Raw genomic sequence first — 18,527 nt, 5'->3', positions numbered from 1 at the left:
AGACTAAAGCTGATTCTTTGGCTGCAGACCGGAGAGAGGAGATCAAATGGGCATATGGGCACAACTGGCATGTGTCCTTGGGCTGTGACTTAGGGAGAAGTCCTGAGTGCTACTGATGATACTGTGCAGGGCTTGAACTCTGTGTGTGTCTCTGAGGCGTAGGTAAGTAGGCCCAAAGGGAGCAAATTTGGAAAAAAAAGGTGTTCCCACCTGAAAGTGGCTGCTGGAATCTTTGCATGTGGATAGACAAGGTTGGGGTCTTGACCTCTAGCATTTTTCTCTCAAAGAACAGTTCCTACTGAGCTAGTGGAAGGAAAAGCTCAGTCTGCCCTATCTACTGGCGCTACTTTATGGTGGGCTGCCAGCAGGCCACAAAAAACGTCACCTAACAAAACCTGGAGATCCTGACTGCAGCAACAACACAACTGGTTAAAATGTGATTTGAGGTGGGATGAATGGCAGTGATGGAGTGGGTGCTGCGTTGGATTCTCAAGGGTGGCCACCCTGCAGCATATAGATGTTCTGTTTCTTGTGTGTTGGTGGTTGCAGGTCCTTTTTGAAGAAGGTTTTCTAAGGGATGTTTTGTTTCTTGTTTTGACACAGTACAGTGCAGAAGGATAATGCTGGCATGTTTTCTGTCCCACTTTCTGAATTCAACCCAAGTAGCCTCAAGAGCCTGGCAGATTAAGAAGTTTTTCTGCAATCTGCTTATACTTTCCAGCAAGACTGGTTAGTAGATGTTGTTTGGAAGTGAAGGTAAGGACCTTCTCTACAGTACTCTCCTCTGGAATAGGGCTGGATTGTCCTCACCTCACCCAGCCTTGGTGTGTCTGGAGTAGAAGGGCTGCCTGGGCTGGGTCCCAGTGTGGCTCTTGAGTTGTCCAGATACCTCTCCCTTCCCACTCCTCCCTCAGCATGTGGCTCATTGTGATACAAATATCTCATCATTGCCTGGGGAGAAGAGGAGTGTGCAGGCAGCTTCATCATATGCTGTCACTGCCTATGTTGTATTTGGTCCACGGATGAGTGGATCTCTCTTCAGGCGTTTTAAGTGATGTCTTTTGCTTGTGGTAGTGATCTCTGAAAAAGACAAAGCCTTACAGTTCACCTCTTTAGAGGATCAGTGAGGTGAGCTTGAGGAGACTGGGAAGGGTAAATGGCTATTTAGTACCAAGCTGGCTATTCCTCTTGTAGTCCAGAAAGCATCCGATGATGGTGGTGGTTTTCTGCTTGCTTTTCTGATTTTTATATAGACTAAGAAACTGAAATGAGCAGAACAGATAGGTTAGGCTTTTTCTTTTGTTCATACCCTGCTACCACTACTAAGCATTGAATTCTCAGCTTAAGCACTTACACAAGTGACCAGTCTCTTCGAACTCAGAACCCACAGCCTACTACTGCATAAAAATCAGATGGTAAGAAACTTGTGCAAAAGACTACACAGAAGTAATGGTAGCAAGGAATAGAAAGCAAGAACTTGTTTTTTCCCTTTGCTTTCCACTGGCCCTGCTTAGCCCCCTGTCTCTGAAGTAGGACACCTTCCTCATCCAGCACAACTTGACACTGGTATTTGAGAGGTGACACAGGTGTGCTTTGCACCCTGGAGTTATGCTATGGGGCACTGCTTGTGAGTGAGAAGGAAGGAGGGAGGTGGTGGTTTGGAAGCAGCAGAAACAGGGCAGTCATGTGACGGTGCAGATTAACTATTAATGCCCGGCGTTTGTGCTCCAGTTTTGCCATTGCAGACTGAAAGCAAGCAGCTTGTCCTTTAGCATGTCTGAGACTTGAAAACACAGCAGCCGTTACTGTTCAATAGGCAGAAGCTGGCTGAACTTTTAAGGCCAAGCCTGTGACTAGAGTAAACACTCTAGGAAATACTGTTTTTTGAGACAAGCTTTGGTATGGTAGGATAGCCAGCCTGGCTGTCAACAACACAGCTGTCCTTGGCGTGGGCTGGCGTTTGGCTCTGATTTTCTGCCTTTGCTCTGAATAGCTGGCTCTCCATTGTTGGCTCACATGAGAACTGCACTGCTGGGCTCTGCTTGTGCTTTCTTTCAGCCTGTTGATGTCAATGGGAGTTTTGGGCATTGGTCCACAGCTCATCTCACAGGAGGAGGCACTCAATAAAAGCATCTACTTCTCAAGTAGATGGAGACTGAGCAAATTCACTTCTAAAACTCCCAGGCCTTCTCCAGAGCTGTGTTCCCAGACACATGCTTCTTGTTGAGCTGCAATTGGTTTTGAGGAAATGATGACTGAGTCAAAGACAAACCCTCCCTCTCCAAGCCAAAAACATATTAATTACATTTTTTTCTAAATTTAAGGTTTCAAAAGCATAAATGTCCTGGGGGCCACAGGTAAATTAAAAGCACAAATTAAGATACTTAATGGGAAAGCCTAGTAAGTTTGCTGGTTTTCCTCATAGAAAATAATCTTTTCAATCTCCTGTTGGACTTTGCTCATACAAAACAATTTCCATAGGAATGAATTTGCAAAACTGAGGATCCTCTAGAGTGGTCGGACCTTAATGCTAATGAAGTCTGTGGTCATGTCTATGCTGGGGCAAACTATATTTGTAGTTCTAAAAATGTGCTTGTGTTTTAAAATCCTGGCATAGCTTTGCAAGCTATAATTTCACCTTCATATGTTTGATTATAGAAAAAATGGGTTGAGCAGTTATACAAAGAATAAAACTCTGAATCACTTTGCAAGTTACCTTGTAATCCTATTGTAAGCATGCTCATTTTTGACGGCATAGATAAGTTATTTGCCTACCTGTGGAGATTTTAGGAACTCCCTGTTGCTTCAGAGGCTCCTATAGGCTCTGGTGTGATGGTATGTGGACATAATATGACTAAGAAACAAGGAACAAATCAATTTCTAAATTGCCAAACTAGTGGATCTGTGCAATTCTTAGCATAGATAGAACTATCCTTAAAATGAAGCCAGTGAGATGTCTTGTTTTCTCACTGCTGTAAACATGTTATTTGTCCCTTTATGGGTGATATAGTTTGTGGCTAGGGGAACCACCATAGGTAATGGAATGCCCTGGGTTTGTTCAGGAAAGTCTGCTGCTGCTATTGTTTGCTGCATGTGCAGGAAAGACAAGCCTTGCACTAGAGTGTGGTGTACCTGGCTAGATATGGCTATATGACCATATATTGAGCATACCTTAATGTAAGTCTTGAAACCTAAGCTGTGGTGCTTTGGTCAGAGCTCTGATTGGAATACCATGGTGTTCATGATAGGTGTATTTTCATCATAGTTCTGAATTTGGTGTGCTACTAAATCAAGCTCTTAACTTGTTTCCAACTTAATATAATTTCCTGTCATCCTCTGAATAGCTCTGCCAGCTCTGGTTTCTAAGTGTTTTTAGAGGAATGAGTGTAATTACGAGCAGTGGAAGTGGTGCTCTTGGAAAATGTTTTTCGAGCAGAGAGGCTTCTAGTATGACATCTTTTAGTATTCTTGCATCTTTCATCATGCACCTAATGTTCTTTTCAAGTCTGACTGTTACAAGAAGCATGAAAGGTATTTTTGATGTGCTGATTCTTCCTGTCTGCATTTTGCAGACTCTTTTACTATGGGCAGTTATGCTAAAACAGCCTATGGAAAGACCCTAGAGATGAGTGAAACAGTAAACCACAAGAAGCTGAAAAAAATCAGATTGCTATCTCATGATGGGCTCCTGGTAGGGTTAGAATCAGAGAGCAGCAGTAACTGGTGCTCCAACAGAGGCTTGCCTATGTTGCTTGGTCCACTGTATAAAACTCTGTACTGAGTTGAGACACTGGTTCATTTGCTTTCCAGATGCAAGCATCCAAATCCCTCAAACACCCTCAAAACTATTCATATAAATGTGGTATAAATTTTTGCTTTTGTTATCAACTTTACTCTGCACAGAGGATCTTAATGAACTTGGCCTTGAGACATTCAGGTTGGCCTTTATTCTCTGCTCTTTCTTCTTTTAATTAGATAATCTGAACTCCTGCCCTTCTCCAGTGTGGCAGGTGAATGAGCCCTCTTGGTTCTAGGACATGACTGTTTTGTAAGCATGAGATAGGTCAAAATCGTGAACTGAAAAAAGGAAACACTGGAATGATTTGTATATTAAAATTGTTGTGTGTGTTATGAGTGCTGGCATGTGTTATACAGGCTCTGATAGAGATCTTATTGAGTTGAAGGTTTATTTCCAGCTATTTGCAAAGCGGATCTTGATGCAGACAAAGGAGTGGCATACATGAGGTCAGCAGTTCTCAGACTGGTTATTTGAGCACAGCTGTAAGGATCGCTGTGCTCTGCTGATACCTGTTCAGAAGGGTGGTGACCTGCTTCTGGCTCTGAGCTGGCACATCACTGCTCTTGCACAGGGGAGGTTCAAACATTCAGCAGGAGTAATGTGTATCCTGTGCTGGAACCCATGAAGCTCAGTGCATTGCAGCATCCAGGGAAAAGCACTGTTTGCCGATATACTTCTAGCGCTGCTTGTGTTGGGTACTAGATTCTGTCCCATCCAGACCCATGTGCAGCCTTGAGGATGTGAGCGAGGGGGATACAACAAGAGTATCGGAATCCACAAGTGCTGATCACCGTTACTGAAGGGAACCATGTATGTATTTAAGAGGTTAAGGACAAAACACCAGGTGGGGGATACTGGCTCCTCTGAAATCCTTGCAAGCTGTTCACATGGGTACAGGCCTAAGCCAGCTGTTCCAATTTGGTAGGTCAAACCCCATCACAGGCTCTGAGCTTTAATCCACAAACACCAGCCCAGGCCCCGTGTGCTGTGAGGCAGGTGTGGACATGCATGTGGGCATAGGAGAATGTTCTCCAAGCACTGTGGTTAGTTGTGTGCTGCATAAATGGCTTAGCTCCCTGGAGAAAGAGGCCTTTTTAGTATTATCCAGCTAGCCACTTCAGCATGTTCCCTTGTCACTAATGTGTATGTGACATTCAGCAAGGTGGGGGAGTAGGGGGACAAGTAGGTTGTAGGGTATGTAGGAACAGTTGGGTTGCATCATAATTTCTCTCTGTGTTATTAATGTTCTACTATTCCCACTTTATGGATGTCTATTTGAAGACAAAAAATGCTCTCTGGTTTGTGAATCATATTCTGTCCTGTAATTTCTAACATAGTACTAGTTTATGTAAAATTATTTTCATGTGTTCATGCAAACAAATGAGATTTCACAAATAGAGATAGTCATGTCAAAGGACAAGATGCTGAAATATGCTGTGGGGCTGTGCAGACATACCATATACATGTGCACGAGTGTCTTGGGAGGAGAAGGAGCAGGCCTTTGTGCCCTGCGTTCAGACTCTGTGGAGCCTGAGCAAGCCTCATGGCTTGAATGTTTGCTTGTTTGTTTGAAACAGGCTTGTTTGGGCTTCCCAGAGCTGTTTATGCAGTCAGTCTGCATTTGGCTTTTTCAAATTTTCTCCACTGTCCACAAATCCAAGTTCTGATCTGAAGATGTGACCTTATGTGTTTTCTGCTTAAAGTTGTGTTTGAGTGCTCCCAGCAGCACCAGCTGAACCCCAAGGCAAGGGTTCTCATGGGGTAATGTCCTTTGCACTCAGCTGGAGAGAGGGTGCGAGGCAATTCAGTCACCTTTGGAGGTTCCTAGTTTGAAGAACAGGCCATATCTGACTTCCATGCCACTGAAAAATCCTTTCCTCATTTAGTGCAATGAGTGTACCCCACGTTGCCCTATTTTTGAGAAGCTCCACTAAGACCAAACCTCTGTGTAAAAATCTGCTGAAAAAGTGTACATTCCAAGTTCTCCTCAGAAAAAAACATTGATCTCCATTGGACATTTTTTGTGGGGGATTAGATAGATACGGTGTGGGTTTTATATCTCCTGAAAAGTCCCTTGTGCTAACTAGAACCTTTAGGGCAGGTTTTTGGGCTGACAAACAGACATTCAGGGCCAAGATTTTTATACTTTTAAACATGAATATTTGCTATCAACATCTAAAACATTCACGTTGGATCAAAACCATGAAGAAATTGCCTTAAAAATCCAGAATTGAAACAATTTTGAGCTCTGTGTGTAGAGGGGGGTGTATTGTGTGTGTCGGGGTTTTTTTTGTTTGTTTGCTTTCTTCTGTATGTACAGCTACCCTTTCCTCTGTCAGGGCAAATGTGAGAGCATGGAGTCTCTTCCAGAAATCTGATGTTCCAGATGCCTCAGCTGTTCACTTTCTGGCTCGTATGCACGAGGCCTTATGGCTTACACAGCACCTTCAGAGAAGACTGTCTTGTAGTTTTTCAGTTAGCTGAGGATGATGTGAATGTAATCTGGCACATGCTCTGGTAGCACCTGTGTGCTTTAGGTTTGGAGCAGCCATCTGTGGATTCTCTTCCTCTTTGTGTCTCTGTAAAGTCACAGTTGACAAGTCTGTACCTTTCACTGATTTTTGTTCTTCTTTGCCAGGGTGTACAGCTGTGTGACTTTCAGAGCCCCGTGTCTCCCTGCTTAGAGGAAACTGTGTTTACTCTATGGCATGACTTGTGCTAATGTTGTCTTCCTGGTGTGCTCCAGGACAGCATTTAAACAGCAAATGGTGGAAGTGTCTGGGGCTGCTTGTTTCAAGCTCCCAGTACTGCTGTTTCCCATGTGCTGCAGCAGCACTGAGGGGAATGGGATAAAGCTGCAGGAGGCAGTGTGCCTTCTGCCCTAGCTCTGCCATGGCAGAAGTCTGCAGGGAAGAGAGGGGCTTTGGAGTCATGTCTGAGACAAGGCTTCAGTTAACAGCGGCAAGCTGTGACCGCAGAAGTGAGACAAGCTATAGAGACATCAGAGATATGTTAGCCTAGACTGGACATTCCCTGTGGATAGCTTTGGAACTGAGGCCAGGAATGAAGGGAGGAAAGTCACGTTGGCAACCCTGAATTAAAAGCCTTGTAAGCTTTTTCTCAGGAACTGCTACCATGCCTGCCAGCTGTGAAACTAGACCTACCCCCTCCTCCCTTCTCAGGCTCTAGTGAGCAGGAGGGGCAAGCCCAGCACTTGAACTTTGGTAACTTTGTCATGTGCAGATGAATGATAGTGAATTAATGAATCAGTCCCTTTCTTTATATTTTTGTTACTCTGCAGGTGCTGGAGTTTTCAGTCAGATCTGTTTCCTGCACAAATGGAGCTTTGCATTTTTTTCTGGCCTCAAAGAAAACTCAGCAAGGGATTTCGGGTTGGCGAAGAGTGAATAGATGAACCATCTGATGTACCCTGCAGATCAGCAGACTCAGACTGCCAGACCAGCAGTCAAAGTGGCTGCTGAGCCAGAGATGCTCCATACAGAGTGTTCACTTCCTCCATCCCCAAATTCAAATCGAAGGGCTAGTGGTAAAAGTGCCAAGGCAAATGTGGCCTGTTTTCTGTGCCTAGGGAGTCGAGGCTTCTGTGCAAATCCAGAGCATATCTGGAACACCATATGTCACAAAGGTGACAGAGGAGCAGTAGAAAACCAGTCACCTATGGGCAGACAGAGTCTATTTGCTTAGACGATGACTCTGTAAGTAGGTAGCTGTGTTTGCATTAGCTGTGGCTCTAGTGTGATGTTCAGGCTGAACTTCAAACAGCAGCCTGTAATTTGGTTAACTTTATCTGCTCTCTGAGCCTTGGGAGTGGTGGGAATTTGGATGCTGTGCCAGGTGGCAGACTGTGCTGGCCAGGCTTCAGCTCACACTCTTCTGTAGCAGGCACTGACCAGGCCCAGCAGCGGGTGCCACTCTGTGGTGATCACCTGTGTATCTTTCCAGACTGAGATGCCACTGGCTTGTGCTTAATTAGAGAGCGATCACTTGTGCGATTGACTTGCTGTTCTGCCAGTTAAGACTGACCTGTGGTTCAGGGTCATTTTATATTTGCTGTAGGCTCTCACCCATTTTTCTTCAGTACTGACCTGAGACCCCTCCAGTAGTGCACAAAATGAGGTCACTAATGACACCACATTGGAGGGGATTTTGGTAACCACCACTGTTGTTTTGTTGTGCCTTTTATGTTCCACCATTTGCTGAGTGTGTGGTCCCAGGCAAATCCCTGCAGTACTTATTTTGTAAGGCCTTGTCTATGGTGGGGGTTTTTTTGTTTGTTTGTTTTAATTTGAATTTTTTTCTCAATGATTATTTAATAATCAGCATTTCCTCTGCTGCCCTGTCTGGAGGTGCTAAGTGGTCAGTGTTTGCACAGTATGGAGGCTGTGGATTCGTGGCACTTGCTGACAGAGGTCTTGCCTGGAAAACTGGGGCTCGGGTGTCTAATAGAGATGGGGACCCTTTACAACAGCTTCAAGAGACCTGATGTATTGATTTTTTTGGAAGGTATTTCAGACAGATTGAGGATAAATGTGGCAAAAAAACCCATTAATGACTAACTCAACTGAATATGAAATAGAACTTTCTAGAAAGTTATTTCTGAGGCTTTTCATGGTATTCCACAGTATCACCACAGCTTACAGTCTTTGGGTGCTGGGGTTTGTTTTTGTAGGCGGGGAATGTTGGCCAAACCACTTGAATTAGCTTGTATTTTGAAGTGCTGTGAGACTGTTTAACTTCTGGTGGAGCAGTGTGCAGGCTGTGATGGATGATAATTGTGATTTAAGGCTGTGGCTGAAATAACAGCCCTCCTGGTGCTGCCCTGCTGCAGTGGCTGGGCAGGGAGCTAGTGTCCACGTCTGGCACGTGGATGGGCTGGGTAGTGGCCTTGTATTCCTGGCCCCAGACAGTGGTTGCTCCCCTGGCATGGGGCATCTCTGGCTGAGAGCTGCACGGGGTGATGCAAATGCAGAGTGCCCTGAGGTGATTGCTGGGAAGGCCTGGCCCCCTTGTTTCTCTGCTGATTAAAGTCATGTGTGCCTGAGAGCCTGAGCCTGATTGGGGGGTAAGGTCAGCTGGAGTTGCTTCAGCTTTACAGCAGTAAGGAGGAGCCTACGATCTACTCTTTTTCTACAGTTTTTGTTCTGCAGAGCTAAGAGGTGATGCCCATGCCCTAGCAGCACTGCTTGGTGCCAAGGAATTTAAAAACCCAGTCCAAACCCAGCCTACAAAATAGCTTTAAAAGTGGGGTTTTTTGGTGTGTGTGGTTTTTTTTGTGTTTTTTTTTTTTTTTCTTTTTTCTTTTGCGTGTTATCTTCCCAAACCAATTGAGAAGGCAGACTTGGAATTGTCCCTGCAGAATACTCATCATCATGTCGGTGAAAGGACAGAAGCCACAGCCTGGCTCCCTCACACCCTGCTGCATGGGCATGCAGCTCTGCTTGCTTGGGTGGGAGATGTCTGCAAATGCAGAAGGTGCTGGGCTGCAGTGTTTTAGGCTGGAGATGCCTGGAGCTATTGGGTTTGAGAGGGACCAAAAGCTTCAGCCTCACTGCTGAGCTCTGGCTGGGGCTGTGTGGGACTGCATGCCAGGCTTGTGGGAGTGCTGCCTTTGGGGGTAGCTGCTTCCCTTCCATTAATTCAACCTGTGTTGTAAAAAGGGCCCTGCTCTAATCCCCCCTTCATCATGAGTCTGCTGCTGGTTTGCCTGCTTGTGTGTCTCCCCACTCTCTGGTGGCTCGCAGCTATGGGTCCATGGCCCCCTGGGATGGCTGCCCTGTGCCACACAGTGGGACTCGGTCAAGCAGAAGCCTGCAGCCACAGTGTGCCACACAATAGCCACTTTGTGCAGCTCCCTGACCTCATCTGCCCACTGTGCTGCAGCTGTGCCCCTGCCCTGCGCCGTCCCCCTCCGCACACTTTCCCAGCCTGAGCAGTGATGGAGCAGGGGACAGGCTTTGTTCAGCAGCCAGCTGTGGGGAAGGCTGCTCCTCCTGGCCAAACCTGGCTCTGGGAGTGGTCGGGAAGGAGGTCGGGCAGCTTTCTGCTGTCAAATGCCTTCCCAGGAGAGAAGGGCTTTGCGGCTGTGCTCTCTCAGCCATCTCAGCATGTGCATGTGGCGCATCAGTGTCACTTCTGCACCGGTGTCTGCTTCACCTCCCTCTTACAAGAAGCATCTTGTTGAGGCCCCTTTAGCCCCCATATTGGGCCGTGGAGCTGCTTCACTGCCTTGCTGTCATTTTTTTCTCTTTGTGGATATCACATCACTGAGTGCAGTTTCTCCCTTTGTATCAGCCTTCAGCTGTGACTTAGAGTGCAATTTTTCCTCACATTCTAATGTCTTCTTTTGGTTCTTCTGAACAAAGCGTCATCAGTTTGCTTCTGTATTTTCTGTGATGGACATTCAAGCTTAGTCTGCCTTGTTGTTCTTGGAAGACTCTGGTCAACCGAGAAAATGGCAGGGTTAACTGCACGAACTAAACGAAGTAAAACAAGAGTTACGGAGTTGAGGAGATTTCTTCTTAAAACTTTGTCTAAAACTTTTTATCCTCTCAAAAGCTTTAAGATGTCAACAAGTGACAGACACATCCATACCTTCAGTCAAAGTACACGAACCCTTCTGTGAAGGGTCCTCAACAAAACTCACAAAAGGCAGACTTCTGGCCTGGTTGATGTTCTCTGGTCTTTGAGTCAAGTTACAGCACAGTTACTGAATACAGACTTTTTGTAAATTGCTAAGTCTTTTTTCTTAAACAAGTGAAATTCCCTGCAAAATTCTGAAGGCAAAGCAAGTTGATTATATATCAGTATGTAGCATTTGTTGAAGTGTGCTCATTTATTGTAAGTTAAATGATGAGTTAACTGAGAGTTCCTGTGCTCTCTTAAATGAAATAGACTAAACTGGTTTGAAAAAATTATAGTAGTTAAACTGTATCCAACTCTAGACAAGCCCTTAGGTTTAAAACTACAATCAGATAATAAAATTAAATAATAACAATAATGAGAAAAAAACCCAACACCAGTAGACAAAAGAGTGGTTGCTTTGTCCTGTGGAATTAGTGAAAATGAAACCATTGTAAAAATAGAAATGTGCATAGGAAAAGCAGATGTAAGATGAAAGGTGTTTATTAATATGCAAGCTGATATTTTGCATTTTACACTTACTTAAGAGATTGATCAAACTCTTAAATATTTGAAAATTAAGCTGTGATGCCTGCCTTTAAACTGTTTGTTGGCAGAGTTCTAACTATTTATTTTTGAACTGCAGTAGCGTGACACAAATTGATCCTTCTTGAGGATTTCACTATATCTAGAATGACCTTGCATTAAGAACACCTATATTTTGTTTGTTAATATATATTACAATCATCTGGATGATGCAGTTTGTATACAATAGTTCTGGATACAGTAGCTTGTGTGCATAAGCAAATATGTGTGTCCCACTTTCCATCTGGGTTAGTTCAAAACTGATCAAGTCGGTGTTAGAGAATTTGGAGCACTACTGCTCAATTGGAGATTAAGCAAGGCTGGACTAGAGAGCTGTGCTCTGAGAGAGACAGGGGGTGGTTTATCTCTGCTCTTAATGTGGTATTTTGATGTGGCAGTTATGTGCAGCAAAGCCACATGTGCCAGTTCAGGGGTTCATTACTGCATGTCATTCCGTAAATATGTCACTCTCTAAATGATCATTTCTAGTCCCTGTAACTTTCTTTTGAATCCAGGTCCAGGATGGAGAGAGTCACTGGATTAAAAACCGAGTATCTGTATAAGGGGAGGTGAGATTGGTGGGAAGGTTCTTAGGTGGAACTGATTCTGCTGTTTTCTGAGAGTTTAACCCTAAAATGTTCCAGTTCAGGCTTATTTTTAGAGCATGGCATAACTCTTGTGCCCTCAAAAGGGCTTTCCACATTTCCTTAGTCATGTCATTTCTTCCTTTTAAGCAGAAGCCACAGTAGATCGTAAAATAGACTTTCCTTTATGCAAATAATAGTGCTCCCAAACTGTAGGTTTCAGCTCTGATGCCAGCAGTCCTGTTGGAAACTAACAGGAGGGACTTTTTAATTGAAATAGGGAGGCTGAGCACAGATGCTGCCTCTCTTTCTTCCATTTCCTTTTCTGCAGGTGGAAGAAAGAATGCCAGAAACCAAACCCTAAGGTTTATTCTCAGCTCTGCTACTAACATTCTTCATGACCTTTGGCAAATCTCTGCTCTTCTCCTTGTCATAGCTCCCAAAAAAACCCTCGAGGAAATAAAACTGCACTTCCAGATTGGCCTAGTAGTTAGGAATAATTGTGGGGTTACTAAACTGAATGTGTCATTTTTCTTATAGGCTGTTCCCCCTGGCTTTCAGCTACTGCAAGCCATGTAGCCAAATAAATGTTATTTCAGCTCTGTCTTGTATCTATGTAAATAGGAGTTAATGAGTTGCTGCATCTTGTGGCTGGTTTGTGACGTGGAGGTCTCCAGAGGGAGGATGAGGAGAGTCTGCCGTGGAAAGTCCCTGGCAGTTGCTAGGCAGCACTGTGTTGTAGCTTCCCTGTCCGAAAGTCTGCGCTCAGGTTTGGCAAGGAAAGGGAGAACTGAGGTATGGAAAACCATACAAAGATACTTGACTTTTTGTAAAGCATGGCTTTACTGTGCTGGGTACAGAGAGCATGTGGCTGCAAGTGGGGTGGAAACAATTTGATTAAATAGAATAACATTCGATAACTAGCCTTCTATCTATTAATTCTCAGCTGCAGGATCATGTGGCTGGCTTGCTCTTTCTCTCCCTCCCTTTGTTTTGCGTCTTATGATTATCTTGGGCCTTTGCAGTGAAGCTGGAAGAGTGTAGCACAAGCAGTCTTGCTTCACTTCCAGTCTAAGTGGAAGTAGGAAAACCCAGCAGTTCCAGAGAGCTACCTCTGCTGAGGTTTATGCTCCAGTTTTACAGCCTGTGGATGAGGGGATGTCATCTTTACGTGTTACTACCAAGTCCATCAAGAAGCACACCAGAGATCACTATTAGCTAAATAAAATGTTGTGGAGGGCATCCCGCTCCTGCTGCACAATGCAACCTCTTTGAACTGTAGCAATAGTGCAAATAGTGGCAAGATCCTCATTTTGATTAAAGCTCATCACAACGGCATTGCTAATAGAGCACCTCTGTTTTCTGCTAGAAGCGTAGGACTTGGGGTACAGCTGAGCACTTGAATTCCTCTTGGTACAATCTGGCTGGTTGTCCATCCACCCACAGGCTATTTCAGACTTTTTGATCGGTCTTTGTTGTGTTCATGTAGTTGCGGTCTCTGTTCCTCCAGATGTGTTTTAATAGAAGGCCAGGATGAGTAAATTTAAGATCTAGTTGCCTTGTCCAGTTTGTAGTTGGGAAATGTCTCTTGTTGCACCCCAATGAAGTTATAGGGGGATCTTTAGATGGGACCTCACTAGGCACTGGACCCCACTGGACTATACTAGAAGGGGTTGTACTTGCTCCCTGGCCCACAGAGTTGTGTTTAAAGATACTTTTGCCCTTTCAGAAGAGGATCCTTTGGTGATAGTGAGGCACTGTGGAATTTGGTGTCACAGCCTTGCTCCATCCTTGGGGTTCAGCCAAGTACTACTGTAAAGCTCAGCTTTACAGCAGCCTAGAGAAGCTGAGAATCTCACCCAAAGTCATGCAGATTGTAGTCAAATAGTATGTGGCAGGGTCTTGCTCTTCTCCAAAGCGTGGGGCTTGAGATCTGAAGGCCTGATTCTCATTTTTGTTGCTTGACCCTACTTTGTCTCACACATTTTATCCCATCAGTGGGCTTGTGGCATGAGCTATCTAGCTTACCCTTCCTCGTCCCCATCAGCCAACATTTCACAACATCTAGAAGAAAAGCTTATGGAGAGACTAGAACTTTGCAAGACCTCACAACTCCTCACTTTGCCCTTCCTTGCACCCCTGGGGTTTGTCAGCCCCACCAAGTTCTTCCTCAGTCTTTTTCACTGTGTGCCTGTTGTGAGGGGTCTTAAGAAAGGCAATAACCTCACAGTAAATACCAGCCTTGCAGTAACTGCACTGCAGCCTGGCTGGGAATAGAGCCCTGTGTTTTTTATAGGAATTCCCAGAGAATTACTTGTTTAGTTGGGCAGCACTGGCTTGGGTTAGTTCAGTTCAGCAGTTCCTTTTGTCTCCTTCTTCCTGGTTTGTGCAAAGACCTGTTGGATCCTTTTAAGTTCTAAACCTTGGTGCTGCACTGTAGCCTGTGCTGCCAGGTCAGACCTGAGGGCAGAGGCATCACTGTTGAATAACAAAGATGGCATTAAGATTCACCTGCTAAAGGATTAAAAGAATAAGCTCAAATTCCTCACAGCACCTCCCTTTTCCCCCATGCATGCTCAGACAGTGAAATATACTTTCCTCAGACCCAGAACTACCCATGGACAAGTTTTGAGACTCGCTGCAGTGCTCTTCTCTTTTCTAGCCATGTAAGCAGGCTGTGAGAGTGCTGAGGGCTGGATTTTAGGTCCAGGAAGATGGTGAGCATAGAAACGGTGGACAGGTCTCCAACTCCTTCAAGTCTTGGGCAGCTGTGTGGACTTGGACTGCAAAGGTGTGCTGGTGGGGTATGGAAATGACAGAACGTGGTAGAGAAGTGGACTTCCCTCCCCACTCCCCAGCAGCACTTTCTACTGGAAAAATATATTATATTTTCACTTGAGCACTGTCTTCAGTTTTGTGTTTTGTTTTGTTTTCTTCAGTTTCTTTGGGAGGTTGTTTGGGTTTTTTTTAAGCTTTTTGAGTTTCCAAACCTATTCTTATTGTGTTGCTTTTGTCTTCTGCTGGAAAAAGAAGGAAGGCTACAAACAAAAAGAGAAAGTAGAAAGATCTCACGAATTACCATCCATGTCAGTAAAAAGGTGACATGTCTTTCCACAGATCTTTTGTGTTAAGAACTTAACCTGAAAAAACACTTCAGTTGGTTTGTTAAAGTGTGTGTGTGGTGGGCAAGTGTTTCCCCACACTTCACACAGCTTTCCAACTGGAAAAGGGTAGAAAACAGTCATGAGCTTGGAAAATCTATTATTTTATTCAAAATCTGGTGGAGAAGTTTCTTCCTGACATGCCTCCATCACCAAGTTTTTCACTATGAAAAATGTAGTTGAAATATTTTTTTATGGAAGAACTGTTTGCTCTTGAAGTCTTGTTTTTCCACTTTGAGTTGGTTTTTTTTTTAAGTGGAAAGAATTACTTTTTTCACTTGCCAGCTTCCAAAGCACTGCCTCAGAACTGGGCTAGAGCTGCAACTCACCTGATTATTTTTGTGCTTACACAGAGTAATTGCTGTTTTAAGTATATCCTGTTTGCTAAGTTGTGCGGTTCCTATGTTATGACAACTTTAATAGCTCTTACAGTATATGGCAAAGGGATTTAGGTCTATGGACAGGTGCTTTTTAGTTCTAAATAAATAAACATAATGAAAACAACTGTTAAATAATGATAGCATCCACATTTACATTAGACTTTTTTTTCTTCATAAAAGGAAGGTAAATTCACTCGCTTCAGGGCTAAGTCTAACCACTAATTGACAGAAATTAGGAAGAAACTTCCTTTTAGGCAGCTGTTCCTTCTCTTTCTTTGTGGAATTTCTTGTACATTCTTTTGAAAGTCAGGGTATCAGCCACTGCCAAAAAACTCTGTGCAGGTTGGATGAGACAGTCTCAGATTAGGCTGATTACTTGATGGCCACCTCTGGTAGTTCTTAGTCTTTCATATCTCATTTAACCATCCATTCATCTTGTTTTCTGGTTAAATGTTGATGAAAAGAGACTCCCTGCAACCTCCTTCTTTCTGTTCCCTGGTGCTACTGCTACTAATCCCTGGATTCTACTTCTCTTTCAGAAGATGCTGCTCAAGAAGAATTGTGGAGCGAAGACTAGAGTTATTAAAATTCGTGTAAGTTGCCCTTTTCTGGTGCAGTTCACAGAATCACAGAATGTTAGTTCCTTCATCTTTCCACATATATCTAAATGTGGTGATTCTCTTTTAACATCTAGGCCTAGAAGATTATTTCTTGAGGTTTCCTGTTGCTTGATCAGCTGCATAACAGTGGCTAGTCTGGAATATAGATTGCAGTTGCAATTTGTTAGGTGCTGGTGAGGCTAATAATATGTTGGCTTTTCCATTTTGGAGACTATGGGTTCAAAGCTTCCTCAGAGTGAAAGTCTGCATCCCCTGCGGTGAGCTCGTACAGTTATGTATGGCTGTTCTGTAGAGTGTAATTTGGATCCTTCTTGACCAAGGGAAGTGGTGTTTGGTAGGGGTGAGAGGTACTGGTGGATAGCTGTAAAGGGACTATATCAGCCCGGTGCACTGGCATCTGCAGAACTGCGTGGGATATGGGACTGGATGGCGGCATATGAGGGAGCTATGTTGCTTGGGTGGCTTTGTAGCTGGGATGACACTGCAGTGTCTGAGCATCTCCTGTTTTGGAGCACACACACGCCTAGCAGGTCTAGGTTTACTAAACTCTCCTGCTTGTAGTCTGTGCTGCCTGCACCTCCAAGTCTGTCTCTAGTACTCCAACCCCTGACTCTTCAGCCAACCACTGTCTCCTTTGTTCTTTGTGAGTACCTTGGCTTTCTTTTGGTCGGTGCTGTGCAAGATGTGTGTGTGACCTTGCACATGGCAACCAAAACAAGTGCCTCAGTCCATTGAACACCATATGATCCTCCACATTTGCGATACACAGGCAAAAATAGGTCAGGATGAAGAAAATGTTTCTGATAAAACTGTTACTTTCACTGCAGTAGTTGCAGCCTTGCAAGAGAGATGAATGACAGACCAGGATCCTTCAGGGTTTACACCTTGCCCAGCAAGAAATGGGATTGAAGCTTTATGGACTCAGAAGCGCTACTGTTATGGGCGTGCTGTTTGGTGCCCATGCCCATCACTGCTTTGTGGATGAATTTGGTGTTTGAGAGGAGGAGGAGCAGGTAGAGCTGGCTAGAGCCTTGTGCAGAGCTGGATGGTATTTCTCGAGCTCCTCATATGCCTTCTGCCAGGGTACTTCAGTCCTGTCTTCCAGCAGACCCACTTCTGGTTGCACAATTAATCCTGATTTGTTATATGTTCTCTTATGCTCCTGCCTGAGTTGTTTTCAGTAGAGCTTTCTGCTTCTGTGCCCTGTGAGCTCTCCCTGGACTGTGCCTGTCATTCAGACCTACCAACAGTCTAATCTTACTGCAGTGTTTCAGTGCAACTTGTTTATTTCCTTCCTTTATCCCTGTCCCACGTGCTTTCACTTTTTTTTTCTAAGTGTTCCTGAACTGGAGCTATTTCCAGTGCAGCTTAGTGACAGTCCCCTGGTCCCTGGGGTTTCAGTGACACCTCAGTGGGGTGGTTTCCCCTGATGCCTTGAGCTCATTGTTGCAGCTTACTCTTGTGTCCTTGAGGAATCTGAGAGGCAGAATTATCCCTTTGCTCCCTACTGATCCCATGTCTGCTCACACTAAAACAAACAGCAGAAATTGAGAGCACACACTTCTGACAGTACAGAAACAATGCTGCTCTGGCCAACCTTGCCAAGCTGGGACAGTGTATCTCTACCTAAGGTGCTTGTGTGGTTTCTATGACAACAGCATATGGTACTTCACAGTCTCTTGTTGGTTTGTAGTAGTGAAAGAGCTGTTAGGTAAAGGAGCATTTTTGCTTCCAATTTTCAAATGATTAAAAGTGCTCCCTTTTGTGTACCCTGCTTAGAAAGGAGGCTGCATGTTCCTGACAGAATACCTTGCTGAGGTGCCTCAGCTCTGGAAGCAGCTGAGAGAGATCAATACCTCTGAAGGATGATACTGTGCTCTCAGTATAAAAGGAAACCTCAATCCAGCCAGTAAGACATGCTTGGCACAGGGTTCCTTCTCAGTGTTGCCCAGCAGCAGGACAAGAGATAATGAGCACAAGTTGAAATACAGGAGATTCAGGTTGCCTGGAGAAATTGTGAAGTTTCTGTCCATGGAGATGTTTAAAGCATGCCAGGACATGGTCTTGGGCAATATGCGCTTGCATATCTGTCTGGTATATTGGTTGCCTTGACCTCTTGGGGCTTTGCTGGCATGTCAGGATACATGGTAGATGCTATCTCATGCATCATCCCAGCTATTTTTTTCCCTCCCTCTTCTGCTGCAAGTCTCTCATTGGAAGGTGAGATGGAGGAGCAGTGTTTTTGCCCTCTGGCACTGAAACACAGTTTCAACCCTTGGAAATATTCATGGTCCTTGGGAGTCTTTCTCAAGCAAGTGACCTAGGCTGAGTTTTGCTTCTCCACATGCTGTTTTAATACTAAGGTACCACCTTATCATTTGTTCCTGTACTTCAGTTTCCCATGGGTCAACTCAGGCGGTGTTAGGCTACAGCCTTTTCACTCAGCAGTTCTTAAGCAGGATGATGGGACAGTGATGTGAGAAGTCTAATAACCTAGACAGATTAAGGCAGAGAGATTAATAAATTTCTCAAATGTGCCACAGCTCAGTTGTGTTTGAAATGTGTTCAGAAACAACAGCTGTGAGAGGTCAGAGCCTACTGTGAAGACAAATATTAAAAAACTCCTTTTTGCCCCTCCCCAGTAAAGGATAATGGAACAGGAGAGTTGGCCCCTGTGGGCAGGCGAGCAGAGATAAATTGGAGGTGACGGTTTGTGTATGAAGTATGGATTTGTGCATAATAGATGTAGCATAGCACAT

The 18,527-nt window shown here is 44.5% G+C and overlaps 1 protein-coding gene across 2 annotated transcripts in view; it reads left to right on the top strand.

Annotated features, from left to right (window-relative positions):
* Window positions 1–18,527, top strand: part of LOC308038371 (uncharacterized protein) — a 58,117-nt gene that overhangs the window by 27,300 nt on the left and 12,290 nt on the right. The window contains exon 4 of one of the 2 annotated variants that reach the window (XM_080340865.1): window positions 15,688–15,741. The exons of the other annotated variant lie outside the window; for it this stretch is intronic. Within the exon in view, the coding sequence (XP_080196991.1) occupies window positions 15,688–15,741 (54 nt within the window). The remainder of the gene's footprint in view (window positions 1–15,687; window positions 15,742–18,527) is intronic. 2 annotated transcript variants of the gene reach the window in all.

The sequence above is a fragment of the Nesoenas mayeri genome, assembly GCF_963082525.1.
Source record: "Nesoenas mayeri genome assembly, chromosome: 3".
NCBI lineage: Eukaryota > Metazoa > Chordata > Aves > Columbiformes > Columbidae > Nesoenas > Nesoenas mayeri.
The sequence above is the reverse complement of the archived record's forward strand: the minus strand, read 5'-3'. Positions and strand labels throughout refer to the sequence as shown.